The sequence below is a fragment of the Bufo bufo genome, chromosome 6 (assembly GCF_905171765.1).
Source record: "Bufo bufo chromosome 6, aBufBuf1.1, whole genome shotgun sequence".
NCBI classification, from domain to species: domain Eukaryota; kingdom Metazoa; phylum Chordata; class Amphibia; order Anura; family Bufonidae; genus Bufo; species Bufo bufo.
The window spans coordinates 164,291,838-164,312,116 of NC_053394.1; the positions used below are offsets into that span (position 1 = coordinate 164,291,838).

Here is a 20,279-nt window from a genome sequence, read left to right on the forward strand (position 1 = left end):
GCCATGACGTACCGGTATGTCATGTGTCCTTAAGGGGTTAATAGTAGGAATTAATAAAGAAGAGGGTCTTCTGCTGGTCCACCGGTGCCCCACTGGTAACTGTTGTGGTAGAAAAGGCAGACCAGACAACTAGGAAGTTACAATTGCTGTTACCTGCACGCCCCACTACCCATCATTTCTATGGAAGAGGGGAATGGGAAGCTTTAGTAGGAATATAACACAAATTACAATTTTTTTCCCCTCAGGATTTAAAGCCAAGTAACATTGTAGTGAAATCTGACTGCACCTTAAAGATTCTAGACTTTGGCCTTGCCAGGACAGCAGGAACCAGCTTCATGATGACACCTTATGTCGTGACACGTTACTACAGAGCTCCTGAAGTGATCCTGGGAATGGGATACAAAGAAAATGGTTAGTTCACCCCTCCCCCTCCTCATTCACACACATTGTTCCACAACGGAGTTCATACATGTGAGCAGGCGGTTTCATCAGTGGAGGCCTCTCTGAAAGCGTGCAGTCACTGTAGTCCAGTTTTCCCACGTTGGCACCACAAGCCTTCCATTTCATGATATGCAGCAGCTTTGTTAACTGCTGGGGCCCAGACAGCGGGTACCCGCCTCTTAGTGCTACATTGTTCTGTACCGTTTGCAGCTTACCTGCTTTCCAGTGTGGAAAATGTTCTCTATTGACCCTCCCTAAAGTCGATGAATCGGGTTTCCAGCATTATTAACGTGAGCCTTGAATGGCAATGGTGGCTGCTATGCATTTGCTGCTATCAGTGAGCCTTCCAGCAAGATGCCACGCCTGAAGCACAGCACTGATCTCTCCATTAACCCCCGGTGATGACCGGTATCAGAAAGGTTAATGATCTGCTAACCCACTCTGCATTGCCCTGTGCTCCTGTCTTTTTCATGCTGACCTCTCACTTTTCAGGTTCTGCCTGCACTTGGCTGTTCACTTGTTTTCACTGACACCTTTCTCTCTTGCTTCTGCTTTTTTTCCCCCTCCTCCTTCCACCATCTGTTTTTTCCCCCCTTGCGCTGTCACCACTGATAGTGGACTTATGGTCGGTGGGGTGCATAATGGGAGAAATGATATGCCACAAGATTCTCTTCCCGGGAAGGGACTGTATCCTTACACACTTGTAAATGGTTGCCACCTGTCACAGTTACTTTATACACTGGTGTGTACAGATGTGTTCATTAAGTGTTCTCTCCTGGGACCGCAACGCACATTTACAGTGGACGTCACATCGGCATTATTCTTTGCACCTAGTATTAGGGAATTGTTTAGACAGCAATTGCCTAATATATTTTCTTTCTAGCAGAAGAACATGAGCTGTCAGAGCGACCAGCATTCTGCTAAATACTTGAACTGCCTCTCCCCATAAACTTGCATACTTGAGTTGGGCAATTGTGTAGGTTTTAATAGATGGGGCAGATAAGCTATCCAGGATATCTGGCATTATTTTATCTCCCTGAGTAACGGTGCCTGCAACATGCCCATCTTTATTTCCATCAGACTGTCCTCCTACCCATTGTCTGACATTTCTCTTATGTGTACGTCCAGATTCAGGGTCCTCTTACACAGGCTGATGACTGACAATAAATGAGTGCCGATCAATGATATTTGTTAATCCGTGCTCGTTTAAGGCACTTTAAAGAGGCTCTGTCACCTGGTGCAAGCATACCCTATTTGGCATTATAGCCAGGTAGGGCTGATAACGCATATGATAAAGCATACCTTTCTTCTTCCATTAGGTCCGGTTAGCAGGAAAATCAACTTTTAAAAATATGCTAATGAGCAAAAGGAGCACTCAGTCGGGCTTATGCCTTCCAAGCACTGCTTCTGCGAGGCCCATGTAATTATACTGCTGCCCTTATTCTAATAATCACACCCTAATCCCTTTGACTGACAGAGCTAGACCCACCGGTCTAGCGCTGAGATCCTGCGCACTCGTATCTGACGGCGCGTGAGGAATACACTAGCCAAGAGCAGCGGGAAAAGTCCAGTGCGCATGCACCATCATAGATGCGAGTGCGCAGGCGCTGGATCTCAGCGCTAGACCGGTGGGTCTAGCGCTGTCAGCCAAAGGGATTGGGGGCGTGATTGTTAGAATAAGGCCGGCAGTATAATTACATGGGCCTCGCAGAAGCAGTGCTCCCTTTGCTCATTTGCATATTTTTAAAAGTTGATTTTCCTGCAAACCGGACTTAATAGAAGAAGAAGAAGAAAGGTATGCTTTTTGTCAGTTATCAGCCCTACCTGGCTATATGCCAAGTAGGGTATGCTTGCACCAGGTGACAGAGCCTCTTTAAAGTGCCTTTCACATGGCTTGATACAAATTGAAAGGATGATCACTCCTTATTACGATCATTCATCTACCATTCATTTTGCGCATTGTCAGCAGCACATATTTTTGCGCGGGGCAATGTGCTGCCAACTGATAACGATTTTGTGTGCCACATGAAAGATGCAAACATGGGCCAATGCTCGGCTTGGGTAAAAGAACCCTTTAACAGGGTATCAGTAGCAACCAGTCTTATGGGCACTGTGTTGGCATCTGAACAGAGGCAAAGCTACCCTAGTTGACATTCTTCATATCAGATGAGCATTCGTTGAAGAAGCGGGAGTGGTCCTACACATACGATAAATGTCAGTTTAAACCCTCAGATTTCAGCATGTCCAATCTACTATCCTATGTATGCAGAAGTCTCCACTCTCCCTTTGTAGCAGATGTCTGGGTGTGATGGATTTCAACATTCTTTTGTCCCCACTGGAGATGAGCCACAGCAAGACACAGAGTGTGCAGGTTTATGGTGGAGTCAGGAGGAATAGTTATTAGCCCAACAGCTGTCTTAAGGCCAGCTTCAAGACCATGTTCGTCTGCTGTGGCGCAGCGCGGCCCAAAAGTAACTGCAAAATCTGCAAGTGTTATAAGCATGGCCTCAAATGTTTCCTATAGGGTGTCTGATGTTCAGATTTTTAGTGTGGATTCTGCAGTTGATACGCTGTACTGTTCACATAACGTAAAGGAGTTGTGCGAGTATGGGGAAGGTTTGGACTCGCCACTTGGCCGGACCTTTAAAGGGAAGCTTACTTATCTGCTTCCTGCTGCTGGCTCCTTGCTTCTTCTCATCCCGGCCTGCGGCGATCTGCTGTGCTCCCTCACTGAAAACAGCCAGTTTGAGACCGCCTGCAGCCAATCACTGACCGGATTCCCTTGTAAGGGGAGACTGTCACCACTGTGCCCGGTGATTGGCTGCAGGTGGCGTCAAACTGGGTGTTTTCAGCGAGGGATTTCAGATCTGGAGGAGAAGGAGCGGGTAGCCAGCGCTAGGAAGCAGGAAAGTTAGCTTACCTTTACAGGTCCCGCCAAGTGTGTGTGTGTGTGTGGGGGGGCGGTTTCGAAACCACACTCCCTTCATTCTTGCACAGCCCCTTTAAAGACTCGTTAAGACAGGGATGGCCAAACTGTGACTCTCCAGCTGTTGCAAATCTACATCTCAGCATGCCCAGACTGCCTACAGCAGGGCATGGTGGTAGTTGTAGTTTTGCAACAGCTGGAGAGCCACAGGTCGGTCATCTCTGCTGTAAGACAATGTTCACATATTCGGGTTTGTGTCAGGATTTAGGCGTGGTTTTCGCCAGTAAGGCATGTGAATAGGATATTTGATGCCCCATTCACATGCTACAGAAAAAAATCTGCACTAAGTAATGAGCGTACTGCTGATTTTAAGATCCACCATTATTCATTTCCATTATCTGTACAGATTCCTCATGGAAAAGGCCTCCATTAAATTAGTGGGACTAATCCATGTGTGGATGTGCCGGGCAATCTGCAGCAGAAGTCGTATTGTCAGCCTTGGATTTCTGCTGCAGATTTTCTGAAAAGTCCACAGTGGGTTTGTCTATCCTTGTCGTGTTAACCTGGCCTTATTCTTCTTTCCTGATGAGACTGGATTGTACACAATTGTACAATTTTCCCTGCCGATGCATGGCTGTATGTTCTGTGTACACACACTGTTACGTGTTCTGTATATGTAGTGTGTCTGCTTCTTTTTCATGTTAATCCCAGGAGAGCAAACATCTTTCATTTGGGTCGAGTAGTGAAATCTGACTGGCGCAGTCAGCCACAATCTTATCAATACTGCACCTTATTATTACCCGTATTGCACGCTGCAGTGTCTGTTTTCTCATATGTGCTTGTACATAACTATATGGGATCTGTTTTGGTACCTCTCTTTGTACATTTCATTTCTATTAGCTCTATGTATAATGGGGTTGTATACATTACTGTGGTAGACCTGCACGCTTCTGAACACTTTTGTCATATAGTAGCCACAGATTAGTTTCACCACAAGTAAACTGCTCGTTGAGCTCCATCATTGTGGGAATTACTGGTTTCCACCCACAAAATGGGGAGCAGGAGTAAACTTTTATTCAAATTTTTATTTTAAATGTCCCAAATGCCCTAAAACTCACTTTTCTAATGAATGATTTTGCATTTTTACTAAAGAAAGTAACACCCAAAGTCCTGATTCTCTACCTCATTTAAAATTCACTAAACTCGCACATCACTGACTTCTCAACGTTGTACAGATTCCTTGCATTGTAGAAATGGGACAACAGCAAGCAGTACATGGGCAGCAGCACACAGTGCTGCTCCTGGCTGTGCCCGCTTTGTGCAGCTAAAAGCTCCTATGCAGGACGTTGAGCCCATTCCGCCAATTCTGGCACAGCAGATTGTTACATGGTGCCCATGTGCTATGCCAGCCTTTTAGTCCAGCTCAGCGGGAAAGCAGCAGGAGCAGCACTGTGTGTGCTGCTGCCCATACACCATTCGCTGCGGCCCGATTGCTACAATGCAAGAAATAAGTACACCGCTGAGAAGTCGGCGATGTACAAATATAGGGGGTCATTTATTAAGACTGGAGTTTTAGATACCGGTCTTAATAATCCTCTGTGTTGGCGATGGATCCACCAAAGTTATGTAGAGGCGCAGGCCTCTACATAACTTTGGCAGATCCGCCGCCGCTTCTAAATGTATGCCAGCTCCCTTGCTGGCATAGATTTAGACCATTTTCTACGCCTGAAACAGGCATACAAAATGATTAATGAGAAGGCCTGCTGGCCCGTCCCCTTTCTCTGCCCACACCATGCCCACTTTTGTAGACCTGGCGTGAGTGAGGAAAAGTCTCAGATTGCGGTTCTTTGCTCTGCCATCTGCGTCGGAAATACACCTAATATAGACTTATTTCTGTTAGTAAATAACCCCCATAGTGAAATTAAAACGCTGTAGAAATCAGGACTTTTGGGTATCAGGGCTGAAACGATTCATCGATTCATCGAGGCAAAAAAATCCTCAATGCAGTTTCCCTGCACCGAGGATTCGTTTAAATCACATGACCCCGGAGCGTGAGTGAAATGAAGCTTCTCACTCACACCTCTGTGGCCTCCCGACTCTGCACCGCACTGCAGGGCCTTGCGTTCACACATCGTCAGCGCGCTGGCTGACGATGTGTGTGACGTCAAGTCCCAGTGCATGTATAATGTTATTGGTGGGGGATGGAGGTGTTAATAGGTGATTTGGTATGTTTAAAGTTATTGGGGGGTTAATGGGGACACCTGTGATTTGGCATGGAGGGGCTGATCTGGGGTAGCAGGGGACATGGTGGATGACCTCATGGCAGCCAGTGAACTCCGGCAGTCTGTTCCTCCACCGGAACATACTGCCGGAGTTCACAACATAGCCTTAGATACACATTCTGGCAGAAGAACAGCCTGCTGGAGTATACCGTATTGGGTATAGCCGAATACAACCAGCTACATGCTCTTATTGGTCCAAGGCTATCTGGCCATATTTTGGCATACATGCTGGCAGCTTGAATGCTGTTCCAAGGCCGGACCCCATTAGTCAATCGCTGCAGCAGGCGGCAGTATCCAGATATACCCGATATGGTACATTCTGGCTGGTTGTTTTTCTGACAATGTATATTGCAGCTGTGAAAGAAGCCTTATGTGTGTGCAATTATTTGCTATACCACTATAATAAATAAAGTTTTTATAAAGGAATACGTTTTTTTAAGAAGGTTTTTCCTATTAGAGTACTTGTTTAATCGTGAAAAATAATTGATAGAATAATCGATTAATAAAATATTTGTTTACTGCAGCCCTAGGTGTCATGTTCTTCAGTAAAAATGCTAAATATGTTTTAGATTTAAAAAATAAAAATTAAAAATGTAATAACAGTTTACTTCTTTTAATCTTTCTTCTATTTTTTGCACTGTATCTGAGCCGACAGCACCAGTGCTTGACTGTCACTCCATACAAACTCGGGGGCTTTCCTTTGGAAAGTCTCTAGCTTTTTGCAGATGTACCAGCAGTCTGGGAATAAAAATTGATGGCCTGTCCTTAGTTTGGGCCTTTTTGGGGTCTCAGCTGTTCCTGGTACTAGCGGTGGTGATACCTGTGCTGAAGCAGTTTACCCGTGGTGAATAACCGGTAGAAACTCTAAATTGTCTTTTCATTTTATGTTTATTTGGCCGGGTCAGCGGGAGAGAGGAGCGAAATAAGTGTGCTCCGGCACTTTAAGCTTGTTTTTCAGAATGAAAATTTATGAGGAAATATAGAATTTCAACATGCTTTCTTTGTTTTCTTCCATATAAATTGTACCTAAACACTGCCCTGAGATTGCATGGAGCTTCCATGACTTTGACTGCAAATCTCAACCGTGGGATACAATTTATGTACCGTATACTGAATATGTTGTGATTATATATATATATATATATATATATATATATATATCCGAGAGTAAAGTATGAGAAACTCCTCCGCTTCATTACCAGGCTGGATTCTAAACTGATCATGAAAGAACATGGAGGCCTCATACACACTCTCTAATTATGACTTTTGTATGGAGCCCCAATGAGGATCCCATAGGTACATGGGAACTTACAGTCCCTCAATTTGCAGATTCTGTATGAATGAAGCCTCTTTCTGAATAATATTTCTTTAGATTTTAAGGTCCTTGTCAAAAAGTGAAGGACCCCCCTTTATCCTTAAAATTCTAACTTGACCAAAGGTCCATGAAATGGAGATCTTTCCTCTTTGATGCCATCTGCAGCTTCACTGAATGGAATGGATTAGCCACTCTCCCTCCTTTGTACTTTATTGAGCACCTTCATTTTCCTTGGCGATGGACAGTCCTGTATCTTTCATTGTCTTGTCAGCTTACCAGTAAATTATATGCAACTTTGTGCTGTGGAAGAGTACAGTACTGGAAGCATTGGAAACCTATATAAACCCGAGGAGTCATCTGGAAGTGTCATGGTGTGCAAAATGACTTCCATTAGTAACTCTCTAATTTAGAGGTTACATAAAACCTATTCATTGAGATATAGACTGAATCAGTTTGACTACTACATGAAGTATATTACTGTATGACACTTTCAGCACATCAAAATTATAGTCGTGGACAACTCCTCTAATAAAAGTATACAAGAGGGAAATTAGAAGGTGCCATTAAAAGGGTTGTCCAGGACTTGATGACCTATCCCACTTCTGGCACCCTGCCAATCGGCTGTTTGAAGGGCTGCAGCCTCTTCTATGGCCGGTGATGCTGGTCCATCAGTCTCATTAACTTTTGTACAGCTAAACTCCATTCAAGTAAAGACGATTGAGTTGCAGTACCAAGCACAGCCACTATACGATGTACGGCACTGTGCTTGGTATTTTATGAAAAGTGCTAATCTGAGCGCTACGGCTCCTTCAAACACTGGTGGAGGTCCATCTCTCATATATCCTATGGATTTTATTCCAGGAAAATCCCTTTAAGTGTACATTAAAAGTATGATTTTGTTTCTATGCTGAGATACAATTTGAAGTCTGGCATCATATCATGGCTACAATGTAGAGATGTGCAAATTTCTTAAATTTGTTCGGGGTTCAGAAAATTTGATTCAGGTATGAGTCGGTTCTACCCAAACCAGATATGCTCGAATTGTCCTGAAAGTTGGTATATAACACTCTCTGATCTCTTAGGACTTCTGTTTTGTCTGGAAAGACTCCAGTAGGAGAGCGAGAAAGAGAGCTGTTTGAGGCTACCACCAAGGAAAAATCCTATTATGAAAAAGCATGTTTCTCGGAAAACTATATGAAAATTAGCACATCTTACATCTATGGGCATCAGATATGCTTAGGAAAACTAATTTTGAATAACTTTCCCAGAACCTCCGGGTGACCATTCCTGGCCTCCAATACTCTGCATACCAGAAGCTCTCCTTTAATGAGAAAAAGTACTCCCCAGACAAGGCATAGATATGTCTGTCTCTCACTTTCCCTCACTCTGATTAGTCTGAAACGAATCACAAATATTTAGGTTTGTTACAACTCAAACTATTTGGATAATTTGGAACAAATTCTGAACTGGTAGATTAAATTTACCCATCCCTACTACAAAGTAATGCTGGAGTTAGACAGCCCGATTATTGGGCCCATGTAGAGGTGCTGCCGATCACCCGATGAACGAGCAAAACGCTCGTTCATTGGGTGAAATGATCTTTCATGCGGACAGCAGATTGCTGCCCAGAGATAATAAATCTGTATAAGGATTAGCAATAGCCATCACTCATCCCCATAGAATGGCGGTGATCACTGCTTGTAAATGCAGCTTTTCACTTCCATTGATGAGCAGGAAATTATTGGGAAGGAACGCTTCCTTCCCGATAATTGTATGATCTCTTGGCGCAGTGTAAATGCACCTTAAGGATGCAAATTGGCAAAATGTATTTGCCACTGTCCACACCAGGTATCAAAATCTCTTGGGCCAATATGTCATGTACAGGACCTTCATCTAAGGATATTAGGAATCCATATAAAAGATTGGTTGGAACTTTTTTGGATTTTATGTTTTTGAAAAGGTACAAAGAAGAACTTAATTTCACACGGTTGATGTCTGCAGTCAAGTAACAAGGCTTCTCACTGTAAAATTTTCTTTGGTCACACTCCCCTATCTTTCTATGACAGTGCTCCTTGAAGGCCATTCTCTGTTAATTGCCTTGCATTCTGTTTTCAGTTGACATTTGGTCAGTGGGTTGCATCTTGGGAGAGATGATCAAAGGTGGTGTGTTGTTCCCTGGCACAGACCGTATCCTTCCCATTGGCTTTAACAACCCACCATTCACTCCCCAAACCAAAAGGACGCTTCCATGCTCCAGGGGGGCCTTTTCTGTAAGTTTCTGTGTAGGTTGAGCCTCATATTTTCCTTGTACCCCAGAAATGTAATGCTGGGGTGATTTTAAATAGTAAGTTAAAAGGAAAAGCTTTGGCTTCACTGCTATGTTAACTTGTTTTCTATTTGGTAACTAAAGCTATGATGTAGCCAACACGTCCCACCTATTGTAGGTCTTATCAGCGGCCTATTGGATAACTAGCTCTTTAACCTTGTGTTCAGAACTAATGGAGAACGTTGTGTGTTGGTGTAAACTGTTATAACTATTCCCAGCTAAAGTGATATTGGAACATTGTAGGGGGCAGCCTCAAAGAGTAACTAATGTAGACCGCTTGGTACTGTTGTGGTATGGACATTTTCTATCCCTTTGTTCTCTACATCTGGTGCTTGTCCAGAGCTCGGCTATTAAGCTAAAATCAAAGTTAGGGCGAGCACTCAGCACTTGGACCAAATTAATAACGAATAAAATATATTATAAAATTTTATTAAATCACAATATATCACACGTGTATAATAAAACCATACAGACTAAAATCTGAAAATAAAAAGCATAATAAATACCACCTAAAGGGATGGTTGAGTAACAGTCTCTTGTATAGCAAAATCACTGGTATAAGTGTAACCAACCAAAGAGTTTAGTAATGGTGCGCTTCACTATCCTGTGCGCACATTGGAATAGTTCATGCGTTTGCTAGCTCGTATATGCTGTTCCAGTGTTCATAAGACAATTAGGCAAATGAGTCAGACACTTCCTGATCCTATACGGACACGTACCTCGGTGTCCCAAAGTGCCAGTTGTACAGTCAAATCGCCGTGCACATTTAGATAGTATGCCTCATCGCATACAATTTACAGGCAGTGTTCCTACCTTCCACTCAGAATCTTATGGGCGCCTCTATGGACGTATGCGGTGGATAGGCAGCGTGGAGCAGTTCCAGCGTCTGGCTTGTAGCTGCTGAAATTCGCTGTTCCCAGATCTCGCGGGATTTCGGAAGTAGTGTGTATCCTGGACACTACAGCGCACTGCTTGGCAGATTCTGTACTCGGCGTCCTGGAAATTTAGATTCTTCCGATTATGATGTTTGCATGGCCATGCATAAGGTGCGGAGATATTTCTGTTACAGGTGTGCGGCCCAGACACGTTTCGGGAACTCTTTCCCTTCGTCAGTGGTACAGCAACACCTGTCTTTCTGTACCACTGACGAAGGGCCGCACACCTGTAACAGAAATATCTCCGCACCTTATGCATGGCCATGCAAACATCATAATCGGAAGAATCTAAATTTCCAGGACGCCGAGTACAGAATCTGCCAAGCAGTGCGCTGTAGTGTCCAGGATACACACTACTTGCGAGATCTGGGAACAGCGAATTTCAGCAGCTACAAGCCAGACGCTGGAACTGCTCCACGCTGCCTATCCACCGCATACGTCCATAGAGGCGCCCATAAGATTCTGAGTGGAAGGTAGGAACACTGCCTGTAAATTGTATGCGATGAGGCATACTATCTAAATGTGCACGGCGATTTGACTGTACAACTGGCACTTTGGGACACCGAGGTACGTGTCCGTATAGGATCAGGAAGTGTCTGACTCATTTGCCTAATTGTCTTATGAACACTGGAACAGCATATACGAGCTAGCAAACGCATGAACTATTCCAATGTGCGCACAGGATAGTGAAGCGCACCATTACTAACAACTCTTTGGTTGGTTACACTTATACCAGTGATTTTGCTATACAAGAGACTGTTACTCAACCATCCCTTTAGGTGGTATTTATTATGCTTTTTATTTTCAGATTTTAGTATGGTTTTATTATACACGTGTGATATATTGTGATTTAATAAAATTTTATAATAGATTTTATTCGTTATTAATTTGGTCCAAGTGCTGAGTGCTCGCCCTAACTTTGATTTTAGCTATATTTACTACTAGAGGAGGGGTGTTCCTCTATATTGGGCTAGAAGCACCTAATCCAGAAACCCCGCCTGAGGTAGGCCACCATTTTGAGTCTACAGTATTGCATTAACACATGGACATCATGGGAAAAAAAATCTGACACAGTACTAGTTCGGCTATTTACGAAACTCCCATAGAGGAGGATGGCTGCACTTGTGCCGTGTACTCTCCATTCACTTCTATGGGACTTCCGGAAACGGACAAACACACTCAGCTCTTTTGGGACTCCTATAGAACTGAATGGAGAGCACATCGCGCTCTTTCACTTTGGGGCCCCATTCTAGAGGTAGATGGAACCCTCACATATCAGACATTGGCGACATATTGCTACAATATGTCACCAAAGTGTGAGATGGACCAACCCCTTTAACGGTGTTTTGTCAGCCAGTAGCTCCATGCACAAGTAGAAGAAGTTCAAGATGTATCCTGTTCTTAGGCTCTTATAGCCGTAACCTTACAACCCTTAACAAGAAATGGTGTTATTGCCCCTTAACAGTCATACATATTGCTGTTACTTTTCCTTTTAGTGGCTTCTCCATTTTATGTAATACAGGGGTGCACAAACTTTTTTCTAATCGGAGGGCCACATTTCAGACTATGCTGCTACAAGAGCTGCAAAAAACTAAAGGCGTTCGCAGGGTAAAAATAAATGCACTGCTCCTAACTTCCTGCTGATCTGTTCCATATTTGACTGAGGGGAGAGGGTTAGCAATTAGGCAGGGCTTAAAGGAAATGTATCATCAGAAAATAGCCTATTGTTTTAAATCATCGTTATGTTTAGCAAATTTAAAGATTTTTTATTTTGCATGTCCTCATCTATATTTAAACAAAAACCATAAAATCCTGCAGTTTTTCGCACTAGTAGTGAGCCTAATAATAGATGCTACTTCTTTGTCCGTACAGATCAATTTACTGCAGTTACCTGCTTATGTCATTCTAATCCTGCCTGTAATGATATCACCTCTGTGTATAGATGAGACAGGGACCCACACCATTCACAGTAGATGATTGTAAGAGCTTATCTATTCTTTCCTTGTACAATGACCTTGGCACAGTTCCCATAGAAGTAGATGAGATCCCCTCCAGACCATTGTGTCTATGGCCCACGAGGCTGCCATAAAGCAATTTTCTTAATGCTTTCTAAATGCTGTTAAGAATAGCTCGGGCAAGATGGCCGCCCCCCATAATCATGTTCAGGACATAGAATAAATCTGTAATCAGAAAATAAAAACCGATTAGAAACAAAGTAAATGTGTTTCTATCTGGTTTTAACTGGCAGATAAAATATTTGGTGACACATTTCCTTTAACAGTCTACATACCTTGCTGCACACAGGGCAGCCATCTTATAGACAGGCTGAGCCCTTTTGGAAACAAACAATATTTCTTTAGATATTTCTCAGTTTTACTTGTAATATGAGAGAAACTAGGTACAGGGGAATAAAAGGCGAGAAGAGAAGTTCTAAGCTGTTTTTTTTTCATTGTCCACTTTAGTGTTCCTTTAAATAGTAACCTGCTCTCACCACCAGAGGGAGCTGAGGAGCTTGCTGTATACTGCTCAGTATGCTACTATTCAGTAAACTTGTGAGCTTTGTGTAGTGGTGGCTCAGTATCAGAAAAACGAGAATGACCTAAAAAAAAAAGGGTGGAAACCATCAAAGGTAGTATGCCACCTTGCCCCAATCTTCACTACTTGGATAATTTGGTTATATAACCACTACTTTATGGTTCTGCTGCAGTGAGGAAAGGCTGGCCTGCTCCTCTTGTCATTGCTTGTAGCCTATGCCATGAAATGTACGTTGGTGGCAACTGCTTTCTGGGGCTCCTGTGATGCATCAGAGTTGTAGTTGTGGATTTGAAGCTGTTGCTTATGTAGTGTGTTGGCCTGGCCAGAGGATTCTGTACTGTTGGTGTATTTCGGCTGCCCCCTGCATGAAAATGTTTTTTTCAGGTATTTCCGATTTTGTAAATATTTGCAAGTTTTCTTGAGCTCCACTCACAGATATTGATCAGTGGAACAAGGTTATCGAGCAGCTTGGAACCCCCTGCCCTGAATTTATGAAGAAGTTGCAGCCTACAGTAAGGACCTATGTGGAGAACAGACCCAAGTATGCAGGTTACAGCTTCGAGAAGCTCTTTCCAGATGTCTTGTTTCCCGCAGACTCTGAGCATAACAAATTAAAAGGTGAGTTATATAAAACCAGTCTATAGACCCACTGGGAGCATGACAATGGCTATATGTTCTTCATTGCATATTAAATGTTTTAAGAAATAGTTTCCATCCTAACGCCACACAATCCCAAAAAATTCAGGAATGATAATCATTAAAGGGACATGTCCATCAGAATATTTTTTTTATTTATTTTTTGTAGATGCCATATAGTTAGAAAAGCATTTTTGGTTTGTTTCTTTTTCATTTTGGTAGTTCTATACCATTGAAAATAAAATACAAAATATCGGCCTTCTGTAGCAGTCACCACTGAGAGAGAAAACTCCTATATAGATGGGGATCTCTGTCAGTTTACTGGAGGGTAATCCTTAATAATAAGTACAGATTCGGGATAACCTTTTAGGTCTGCTTTATTGTTCTCTTGATGGGCCTAGATAAGGATGCTTTCAGAAGAGCATTGATTAGTTTGATGTGTGGGGCTCTAATTGACTCACTACAGGAACACTTCCTGGTCACACTGATGACCAGGGAAAGTAAGGCTACTTTCACACTGGCATTTTGGTTTCCGTTTGTGAGATCTGTTTCAGGGCTCTCACAAGCGGTCCAAAATGGATCAGTTTTGCCTTAATGCATTCTGAATGGAAAAGGATCAGTTCAGAATGCATCAGTTTGCCTCCGTTACGCTCTGGAGGCGGACACCAAAAGGCTGCTTGCAGCGTTTTGGTGTCCACCTGACGATAGTGAGGCAAACGGATCCGTCCTGGCACACAATGTAAGTTAATGGGGAGGGATCCGTCTTGTTATGTTAAAGATAATACAAACAGATCCACACCAAACGCGAGTGTGAAAGTAGCCTTAAGCAAGACTGTCTGCCGTCCTAAAAGTCCAGAGAAAGAGGAAGTTAAAGGGGTTGCCCGAGTTAGGCCTCATGCACACTTTTTTCTTTTTTTTTTTTTTTTTTTTGCGGTCCGCAAAAACGGGTCCCGTAGTTCTGTGTCCGTTTTTTCTTCCGTGGGTCTTCCTTGATTTTTGGAGGATCCACGGACATGAAGGAAAAAGTCGTTTTGGTGTCCGCCTGGCCGTGCAGACCCAAACGGATCCGTCCTGACTTACAATGCAAGTCAATGGGGACCGATCCGTTTGACGTTGACACAATATGGTGCAATTGCAAACTGATCCGTCCCCCATTGACTTTCAATGTAAAGTCAGGAGTCCCTATTATACCATCGGATCTGAGTTTTCTCCAATCCGATGGTATATTTTACCTTGAAGCGTCCCCATCACCATGGGAACGCCTCTGTTAGCATATACCATCGGATTTGAGTTAGATCGTGAAACTCAGATCCGACAGTATATTCTAACACAGAGGCGTTCCCATAGTGATGGGGACGCTTCAAGTTAGAATATACTGAGAACTGTGTAATAACTGCCCCCTGCTGCCTGGCAGCACCTGATCTCTTACAGGGGGCTGTGATACGCACAATTAACCCATCAGGTGCAGCACCTGAGGGGTTAATTGTGCGTATCATAGCCCCCTATAAGAGATCCTCCCTCCCCAGTTTTAATTTCATTGGTGGCCAGTGCGGCCCCCCTCCCTCCCTCCCCAGTATTATATTCATTGGTGGCCAGTGCGGCCACCAATTAATATAATACTGGGGAGGGAGGGAGGGGGGGCCGCACTGGCCACCAATGAGTTAAATATAGGGGAGGGAGGGGGAGCCGCACTGGCCACCAATGAATTTAAAACTGGGGAGGGAGGGGGTCTGGCAGCACCTGATCTCTTACAGGGAGCTATGATACGCATTGCTTATAACATGTACACAGTTAGTAGTATATTCTAACTTGAAGCGTCCCCATCACTATGGGAACGCCTCTGTGTTAGAATATACTGTCGGATCTAAAAAGCTTTTATGCAGGCGGATCCGTCTGTGTGAAAGTAGCCTACGGACGCGGATGACAATCTTGTGTGCATCTGTGTTTTTTTCATGGACCCATTGACTTGAAAGTCAATGGGTCCGCGGAACAACGGACACGGATGCACACAACGGTCGTGTGCATGAGGCCTTAGGGTACTTTCACACTAGCGTTTTTCTTTTCCGGCATAGAGTTCCGTCCTAGGGGCTCTATACCGGAAAAGAACTGATCAGTTTTATCCCCATGCATTCTCAATAGAGGGCAATCCGTTCAGGATGTCTTCAGCTCAGTCTTTTTGACTGATCAGGCAAAAGATTAAAAAAAAATTCCATAGGAAAAATACCAGAATGCCGGATCCGTCCTTCCGGTCTGTGCATGCGCAGACCGAAAAAAGGTAAAAAAAAATAAATGCCGGATCCGTTTTGCCGGATGACATCGGAAAGACGGATCTGGCATTTCAATGCATTTTTCTGACTGATCAGGCATTTTTAAGACTGATCAGGATCCTGATCAGTCTTACAAATGCCATCAGTTGGCATACGTTTTGCCGGATCTGGCGATGGAACTGCTTGCCGGATCACTCTGCCGCAAGTGTGAAAGTAGCCTAAGGGAGTGAATATAAGTGCTGCCCTGAGTGACATGTCTGCCTGCTGGGAGACTGAGCAGCATGTTGTATGTGTAGGACTATAAGTCCTAGCTGTACAATGACACTGCTAATAAACACAGGATCTTCCCCCTACCTGCAATGCTTTGCAGAACTTCTTTCAGCTCCTGTGCCCAGCATTTGTCTCCTCACTGTCTGCAGCTACACAGTAAACACTTCAGCCCTGAGTCTGTGCAGCTGAAGGGGTTAAGAATCCTGGGAGAGTGCAATAAGCAGCAGCTGCAGTGCAGGGGGGCGTGGCCAGCACAGTGATATCTGGTGTACAGATCTCTCAGGCTTGTGCAGGAACATTATCAGAGCAGGGAGAGAAGCTGACATCACGGGTCATGTAACCCTCAGTGAAATCTGAGAAACCAGCCACTGGAGATAAAGTGAGTTAATTGGAAAGCTGTTAATTTGCCTAGTTAAAAACATAAAAAGAATAAAAAACTTTACTCGGACAACCCCTTTAAGGAGCTAGGACAGGAAGAATAATACTTCAGAAATGTATATCCAGGAAACGAAACACCTGCTGTAGGCTACATGCACACGATCCATTGTAACAATGCCTAAAACGGACAAGAATAGGACATGTTATATTTTTTTTGCGGGGCTACGGAACGAACATACGGATGCACACCGGGTGTGCTGTCCACATTTTTTGCTGACCCTTTGAAATGAATGGGCCTGCATCCTATCTGCACAAAGAAAGGAATGGACACGGAAACAAAATACGTTCGTGTGCATGAGGCCTTATATATCAAAATACATGAGGCTGTTAACCCTTTGGATACCAGCCTGTTTTGGGCCTTAGTGACCAAGCAATTGTCTTCATTTTTCTCATTATCACAAGTGCTGTAACTTTTTTATTTTTCAGTTGATATAGCTGTATGAAGGCTTATTTTTTTGCAGGACAAGTTGTAGCTTTTAATGGCACAGTTTTGGGGTACACATAACTCATTGTTTGACTTTTATTAACTCTTTCTTGGGGTGAATTGGAAAAAAACATCAATGCAGCCATTGAGGTAGATTTATCAAAACTGATGTAAAAGAAAACTGTCTTGGTAGCCTATAGCAACCAAATCCCACCTTTAATTCTCCAGAGCTTCTTTGGAAAATGAAAGGTAGAATCTGATTGGTTGCTTTGGAGAACTAAGCCAGTCTTCCATTCCACCAGTTTGATAGATCTCTCCCATTGAGTTTTTACATTATTAATTGAGCTGTGTTAACTTTGCTGCACAAATACCATAACTTTATTCAGAGTCAGTATGATTACAGTGATACTAAATACATTGTGTGGTTTTTTTTGTTTTTGTTTTTGACGCCTTTCTGCTTTTGCACAATAAAAACCCCTTCTACCCCGGGCCAGTTTTCACCTTCCTGCCCAGGTCATTTTTTGCAAATCTGACATGTCACTTTATGTGGTTTTTAGACACCATGTCCCATTTGAAGCCCCCCTGATGCACCCCTACAGTAGAAACTCCCAAAAGTGACCCCATTTTGGAAACTAGTGGATAGGTGACTGTTTTTATTGGTACTATTTTGGGGTACATATGATTTTTTTTTATTCTGTATTATGTTTTTTGTGAGGCAAGGTAACCAAAAAATTGCTGTTTTGGCACTGTTTTTTTAATTTTTTTTTGCAATGTTCATCTGACAGGGTAGATCATGTGCTACTTTTATAGAGCAGGTTGTTACGGATGCGGTGATATCAAATATGTTTACTTTGTTTCAGTTTTACATAAAGCATTTTCGAGAAAAATGTTTTTGTGGCTCATTTTTTGCAGGAAGAGTTGACGTTTTTATTGGTACCATTTTTGGATACATATGATTTTTTTTTTTTTGATCATCCATTATTACACTTTATGAGGCAAGGTGACCCAAAAAATTGGTTGTTTTGGCACAGTTTTTTTTTTTTTTTACAGCATTCACCTGAGGGGTTAGGTCACGTGATATTTTTATAGAGCAGGTTGTTATGGACGTGGCAATACCTAATATGTATTCTTTTTTCTTATTTATAAAAATTTTACACTAATAGCATCTAAAAAAAAAAAAAGATGTTTTAGCGTCTCCATAGTCAGAGCCATATTTTTTTTATTTTTTTGAGATTGTCTTAGGTAGGGGCTAATTTTTTGTGTGTTGAGATGACTTTGTTTGGTTCTATTTTGGGGAGCATACGCCTTTTTGATCTTTTGGTGTTGCACTTTAAATGATGTTAGGTGACAAAAAAAATGGCTCTTTCTCGCCCAGTTTCCTTGGGGGACACAGAAGACCTTGGGTATAGCTCATCTCCATAGGAGGCGTGACACTAAGTGAAAGCTGTTAAGCCCCTCCTCCACAGCTATACCCTCAGCCTGGAGAGAGAGACTGCCAGTTTTTTGCTTAGTGTCCAAGGAGGCAAGACACTCCCTGCTCTGCAGGGCTGTATTCTCCTTGTTTAAATTTTAGATTTTTACTTTTTTATTTTCTTTTTGTTCCAGATCATCAGGGATAACAGAGTCGCACTAGACCTCTCTGTTCTCCCGGGGTTGAGCTGCGCCAGTGCCGGTCACCCGCACTGCTGCCTCCCCCACAGAAGGCAAGGTGGACCAGGGCAGCCTAGCTCCCCTGCATCCCGCCAGCCCAAGGGTCGCCCGCACGCCAAGTCCCTCTTCCAGCGTCCTGCCACTACGGTGCCAGTAGCTGAAGGGGCGACCCTGCTGGAATGGACCGAGGGTGAAGACGGCTGTGGTAAGAGAGAGGCTTCTCCAGCCCTACGTCCCCGTCCCCCCCGGTCTCCTGCGTGCCTGACCCCCATACTGGGCCTCTAGTCCCCTGCTGGATCTATGCTGGCACCTGCAGAGCGGCAATCTCCTTCTGCCTTACCTCCCCCCCCCCTGCCTGGCTCCCATAGACATGCAGCCAGTGGCTGTCTCCACAGCCAGCTACAGAAGCGGCAACATAGTTTATTTCTACCACAGGCACCCGGTCTCTGGGTCCCCCCCCATCTCCTACCGGAGTGTTGCTCAAGGCCTGCCTGACGGCTGTGGAGTGAGGCCTCGCCTCCGGCCGACATTGGTACTCTGGTGCGACCGGGCGCCGCAAAAATCTTAGCCCAGGCTCCGCGGCCTGCTAGGCCGCCATTCCGGGTCCCTGACTCTTCCGGCCGGCGGGGTGGGCTCCCGCGGCCGGCAAGCCGCCATTCCGGCCGGCGGGGTGGGCTCCCGCGGCCGGCTTTGGGCTTGACTTCAGCAGGCCCCGGCCGACCGTCGGTGCCGGTCGGTGGGGCTCCGCAAATTGTGGCCCAGGCTTCGCGGCCTGCTGGGCCGCAATTCCGACCGGCCCGCGGGGTGGGCACCCGCGGCCGGTTTGATGCGCCACTCCGCCTGAGGTTCCGGCGGTACATGCCGGGCGCCGCAAATTTAGACCCCGGCCTCACGGCCTGCTAGGCCGCAAAATTCCGGCCTCTGGTGGAGGGGGCGGGAACTTCTCCAGGCGCGAATTTTTCCCGCCGGGAGGTTCCTCCGCCCCCAGGGGATCGCAGCGCCGCCCTCCAGGCCGGATCCATGTTAACCCTTTTGGGTACAGGCCGGCTCCCAATGGGCCTGTATGGCTGGCCCCCCCCTTTTTCCTGACTATCTGTGCCCCTATATGGTGGCCCCCCTTTAGCCTCAGAGAGGCTGTGTTTTTAAAAAAAAAAAAAAAATATATAATATATATATATATATATTTCTATTGGACTGCGCAGGACGCTGCAGCCTCATCAGTAGTGCTGCATGTCTGCATGCCCTCTTTCCACAGGCGGCATAGTGTTGCGCTCCCAACCTGCGTCGGTGCTAGGGCATTTCCCCTTTTAGGCAGTTTTCCTGCCCTCTTCCAGGATACGGCGCTGGCCAAGTGCATGCGGCCCTTCCGTTGGCAGCATTCATCATCTCTCCAGTTATGGTGCCTGCCATGTGCATCCCCCCCCTCCTAGGCGGGATACTGCACTCTCCCTGGCTGCCGGCTGGCCATGTGCATGACCCCCTTTTAGGCGGAATGCTGCACCTTCACCGGATACGGTGCTGGCCATGTGCATGACCCCCTTCCTAGGCGGAATGCTGCACTCTCTATGGATTTGCTGCCGGCCATGTGCGTGACCCCCTTCTCTAAGCGGAATGCTGCACTCTCACTGGATTCACTGCCGGCCATGTGCGTGACCCCCTTCCATGGGCGGAACGCAGCGCTCTCACTGGATTCGCTGTCGGCCATGTGCGTGACCCCCTTCTTAGGCGGAACGCTACACTCTCACTGGATCTGTTGCCGATCGTGTGCATGACCCCCCTTTTTAGGTGGAATACTGCACTCTCACCGGATTCGGTACTGGCTATGTGCACGACC

General features: G+C 44.8%; 1 protein-coding gene across 3 annotated transcripts in view; it reads left to right on the top strand.

The window, feature by feature from the left end:
- The window catches only part of MAPK8 (mitogen-activated protein kinase 8), a 62,084-nt gene that overhangs the window by 18,309 nt on the left and 23,496 nt on the right, over positions 1-20,279 (top strand). For 2 of the 3 annotated variants that reach the window (XM_040434921.1, XM_040434923.1), the window contains exons 6-8: positions 246-411; positions 9,080-9,151; positions 13,196-13,378. In XM_040434921.1, the coding sequence (XP_040290855.1) occupies positions 246-411; positions 9,080-9,151; positions 13,196-13,378 (421 nt within the window). Of the gene's footprint in view, positions 1-245; positions 412-1,056; positions 1,129-9,079; positions 9,152-13,195; positions 13,379-20,279 lie in introns of all 3 variants that reach the window. The other variant, XM_040434922.1, reaches the window with a different exon arrangement.